Source organism: Lathyrus oleraceus, chromosome 1 (genome assembly GCF_024323335.1).
Source record: "Lathyrus oleraceus cultivar Zhongwan6 chromosome 1, CAAS_Psat_ZW6_1.0, whole genome shotgun sequence".
Lineage (NCBI taxonomy): Eukaryota > Viridiplantae > Streptophyta > Magnoliopsida > Fabales > Fabaceae > Lathyrus > Lathyrus oleraceus.
The window spans coordinates 400,996,310-401,001,411 of NC_066579.1; the positions used below are offsets into that span (position 1 = coordinate 400,996,310).

Here is a 5,102-nt window from a genome sequence, read left to right on the forward strand (position 1 = left end):
CAACAATCAGTTGGAAAGTGACACTTTAGAAGGTTGTTGTCTTATCAACCACTGAAGTAGAGTATATTGCCCTCGCTAAAGTTGTGAAAGAAGCATTGTGTCTTGAAGGTTTTGCTAAGGAGCTTAAACTTCAAGGTCGAGTTATCGTTGTTAAATGTGATAGTCAAAGTGCAATACACCTGTAAAAAAATTCCATATATCGTGAGCAAACCAAGCACATCGATGTGAGGTTGTATTTCGTCAGAGAGATAATAAGTGTGGAGAAGTCCAAGTGTTGAAGGTTTCGACTGAAGACAATGTTGTTGATATGATCACCAAGACATTGTCAAGCTGCAAGTTTTCCCACTGTATGTTGTTGATAAAGGTGCATGAAGAAAGCTAGTTTGTTCCCTTGATGTTTGTAGAGTTTGTTCCAAGGTGAAGATTTGTGAGAATTTGGGTCGAACTCTAATCTCGACAGAGATAGCTTCATATTTCGACAGAAATTGTGCATGATGTAGTCGAAGTATGTTCAAGCATGTTGTCGAAATATGTTAACTTGTATTTTAAGTTAGTATGTCGAATTAGGCCTTTTGTTAAGCCCAATTGCTTAAGTTAGCTTGTTGCTTAAATTAACTTTGAACTTTATAAATAGACTAGTTCTCTCAGACTATTGAGAGAGGTTAATTGTTGTTATTCACTTGTAATCTTTGAACCCTTATTGAGTAAGTGATTAGTAAAACAGTTTTAATCAATTCTGATTTTCTTTTTCTTCTCTTTTCTCTCTCTTTTGTAAGACCTAATAAGATTTCTTGTGTTTATTCAAGAAACTCAATCTTTGTCTCATATTTTGATTTGTTTTTTACGACATCAATTCAAAACAAGATCTAACAATAGTTTGAAGTTTGTTTCAAAGATTCGTGTCTTTTTTGTAAGAAACAATGTATTCAAATACATAAAACTGTTATTGCCACTAGAGTTGTCAAGAACGGACTACTCGATTTTTTAGAGTTGGACCAAAAATAATCCTTTATTAATATGGGCTTGAAATATATAACCCAAGTCTGATCCTAGGCAGGTTACATACTACCCGATTCTAAACGTGACTTTTTTTATAAAAAATAATTAATAAAAAAGAAAAGAAAAAACCTCTTATAAATAAATATTCTTTTAAATATAATACATTAAAGGGATGTGTGTTTTGGTCGGTAGACATTTGGTGTCTTACTATATGAAATATATTTTTTCAACTATGAAATTTGTGAAGACTCAATTATATAACAAAATAAGGGATTATTGGTTAAATGAGCACTTGATAGCTTTTATAGAAAAATGTATTCTTTGAATAATTTACGATGATTTTATTTTATCTCATTTTAAAAAAGAATGATAAATAATTATTTATTATTTTCAATATAATTTAATTTATGATTTCTTTCATATTTAATCACATAGTATTTGAATATTTTAATCTGCCTTAGCTGACTGACCATGCTTTGGAGCATAGAGATTGAAGTAGCAGCTTTGGTGGAGCTGCTGGAAACCTATCTGACATGTTTTTCTATACTGTCTTCGATGGTTTTAGCTAGAAATTTTGAAATTTATGCAGACAATTTTGTTTGGCCAAGAATTTGCTATCTAGTGGTGTTTAGGTGGTCTCCCTATTTGTTGAGGTAGTGGCATATTTTAGCTATATGCATTGACCCGTAGACTTGACATGTCCTATGCCTTGACTTGATTTTTCTTATTATTTTATTTTATTTTCTCTGAAAAAAATTATATACAGTGTCACATACAATGATATATTTAAAAATAACATAGAGAACATCGAATATTAAATTATGTTGATTGACCAATAACACATGTATTTTAAAATATCATAAAATACAATTCTAATATTACAAACATTTTATTGAAAGGCCACACAACATTCATGAATGACTGTATATTCTCCGCATCAAACAAACATGATAGGAAATGCAGAACAATTTTTTTTATTTAATAATTTTAAAGAGAGAATATAAAAAATTGTGCATGATTATATTTTTCTTTTTTACATAAAATATTTTTTTAGTAATTCTATTTAAATATAATGTCATATATCTTATAAAAGTTTTTAACAGTGTCAATAACAATAATTATAATTATAATTGTACTGTAATTATTTTTTGCTTACTAAGAGACTTCAAAAGGAAGATAGGGTTGCCTCTACTTATTGCCGGCAACATCAGCTTCCCCATCATCATGAGATGTATTGAGGCATGCCATCCTAAAGAGTGTTTTGAATTTCAAAAGAACAATGAGTTACAAATAAAAAAACAAAGATCATGAGACAAGGGACTGCGTTTCCATTCATTGATGTTTCAATTAGATTCCCAGTTTGCCTTTGGATGCTTTTTGGTAAAAGGAATGTACAGTACGGCAAATTGGATATGTACGCCTAAAAAAGTGTGTTGTTGTTTTTAATGCTCATTTTAACTTATTAATATTTGATTTTGAAGTAATAAAAATTTATTTTATTTTGAATTAATTAATTATTTAAGATAGACTATAATTAAATTGATGATTTTTAAGAATTTGAGTTCGGTCCCTCCTTCTATATATTTATTTAAATTGAAAATATAAATATTATATAAATTATTAAAAGTTTCTACGATTCTTAAAATACATGAGACTTTCTAATGAATTTGACCAAATTGTAAAAAATTTAAATTTTAACTTCAATTTACAATTATTTTTAAAAAGAAAATCAATTTTCTTCAAAAATCAATTCTACATTTTAAAAAGAAATTTAAATCCTTAATAAAACTAGTTACACACATACTTAGATAATGATTTTAGGTATGACATATTCCTACTTACTACTCGTTTCACTTACCATAATACTGGATCAATTGAAACATTGACTGGGACTAGAAATCACAAATGAAAAATGATAAATGAATTCATTTACTCATTAATCCAATCGAAATAACTTGTTTTTAAATCTAGTTGTAACTCTTTTAGATAAAATTCAATGAATCACTTTAATTTATTTTTGAAAAAATATATAAAATATTGATTATAAAAATCAAACTTATTTAATTTTCTTTTGTTTTTAGTTACATTTAGTAATACTTTAGATAAAAGAAAGGAATTTACAGTTTATTCCTTTTCTAATCTTAAATAAACCCCAATTTGGAAGACAAAGAAAATAGGTAACTAAGGAATATGACTGAATCAAAGTCTCCTAATCAGATTCCTGCTTATCATTCTTTCCCATCTCATCTCATTTTATAATCTTGATATTTAAAATCAATCAAAACTATAGCTTAAAAATAAAAAATAAAAACAACATTAAAAAAAAATTATATAAAAAAGAAAGGAGTGTTATTATTCACTATCCACTGTAGTAATTAGTATCTATCCAGTATCCATAGTTACATCTAAAAAATACAACTCATCAAGTTGGGGATTTCCAACAAACGGTTGGAGTTTCACAATTTCAATGCTTCAAACCATTCAATTGAATCATTCAAGACCCATTCTTTGATCTCCATATAACTTTAACTATCTTAACTAAGAAACACCATCCAATTGTTAGAACCAATGCTTGTAAACGCCCCACAATAAGCCCAACGAGTACAATCATAACCAGAATTGCATAACCAGAATTCCCAGCAATAATCGATTCTCTCGAATAAGCGATTCCACAATCATCTCTTACTTCACTTCTAATAATAATCACTTCTTTATCTTCAACCTCATTCTCTTTATAACTATTATTATTACTCATTCCCTTTTCTTCTTCCTTTTTCTCTTTCTTAGAACGAAACTTCTGAAGCTTCTTCACCATCGTTGCCTTGAACCTACCGCTACGACTACCTTTCCCTTTAATTTTGCACTCAGAAACAAACGAATCTTCCAATTCGCAACAAATCCCTAACTCCTCACTCTTTTCTTCTTCCACAGCTTCAATTTCATCGTTCACACAACAACGATTCAAATTCAACAATTCAACTTCATTGAAAACCTTTACCGGTTGTTGAATCTCATTTTCTTTAACACGAAACAGAATCTTCTGGAAACGAGATTCGATTTCTACGACGCTAGCATTAGAACAAGGCTTTAAACACGAAACGGCGCGTTTTAATGCGTTTTCGAGAAACAGAAGCGCAAACGCCGACACCGTGATCGCAACCGTTAACTCCTTCACACTCGCGGCTAAAACAATAACCGTCAACGTTTTCACGATGATCGCCTTTGAACGAAACGCGGAAGTTAGTTTTTCAACCGGAGGAGCCTCACCGACGGCGGCTTCATCGGTGTTTTCTCCGATAAGAGAATTCGGTGTCGGAACCTCTCCGGATGAAACTTCATGAATCGGTGACGGAGATGTGATCGGTGACGACGGCGGCGGTGGAGGCGGTGACGATGAGGGTGACGGATCAATGTTTTCGGAGTGAACCGGTTTTTTGAATCTGGATTTCTTGAAGCGGTTACGGTTTTTAACGAAGAGATCGATGAGGGAAGTGGGGAAACCGGTTTCAACGAAAAGCGAACGACCGCGTTTTGGCGATTGAAGATCAGCGACGATTTGTGAAATTCGGGTGACTCGGTTTTTTTTCTTCCAAGGAAAAGGCATGGTGAGAAGAAAATGGGTTGGGTTGGGTTGGGTTGCGTTGTGTGCGAGAGTGTGTAGGGTTTAGGAATAGGACATTGGTTTATAGGGAAGTTGAAGTGAGGAGAAAAACGAAACGGTTTCTAGGGAGAATGAAAGAGAGAAAATGATGAAACGTATGAAAGGGTGAGAGGCGCGTGAGTGAATAGGAAAACGAAGGTTGTTGTGAGAAAACTTTGAACGCTACTCAGCTTTGTGTATTTTGGTTGTTATATAGTACTCAGCTTTGTATATATACGATTTATGTATATATCTTTCACTTCTATAACCTTTCTACTTATTTTATTTCATAAAATAAATTAATTAATGAGTATATTCTAAAACACATAATATAAATGTATTATATTATAACCTATATTTTATATAAATAATTTATAACAATAATTAATTAATTTAAAATAGTTATCAATATAGTAAAAAAAAAACTTGAACTCTTTTTTATATGGAAATCTTAATTTATGGT

At 31.0% G+C, this 5,102-nt stretch overlaps 1 protein-coding gene across 1 annotated transcript; it reads right to left on the reverse strand.

Annotated features, from left to right (window-relative positions):
* Positions 1-3,326: 3,326 nt before the first annotated feature.
* On the reverse strand, positions 3,327-4,845 carry LOC127075086 (uncharacterized). The gene has a single exon (XM_051016535.1). It carries the CDS (start codon positions 4,601-4,603, stop codon positions 3,494-3,496), a length of 1,110 nt encoding a protein of 369 aa, XP_050872492.1. The 5' UTR covers positions 4,604-4,845; the 3' UTR covers positions 3,327-3,493.
* Positions 4,846-5,102: the final 257 nt, after the last annotated feature.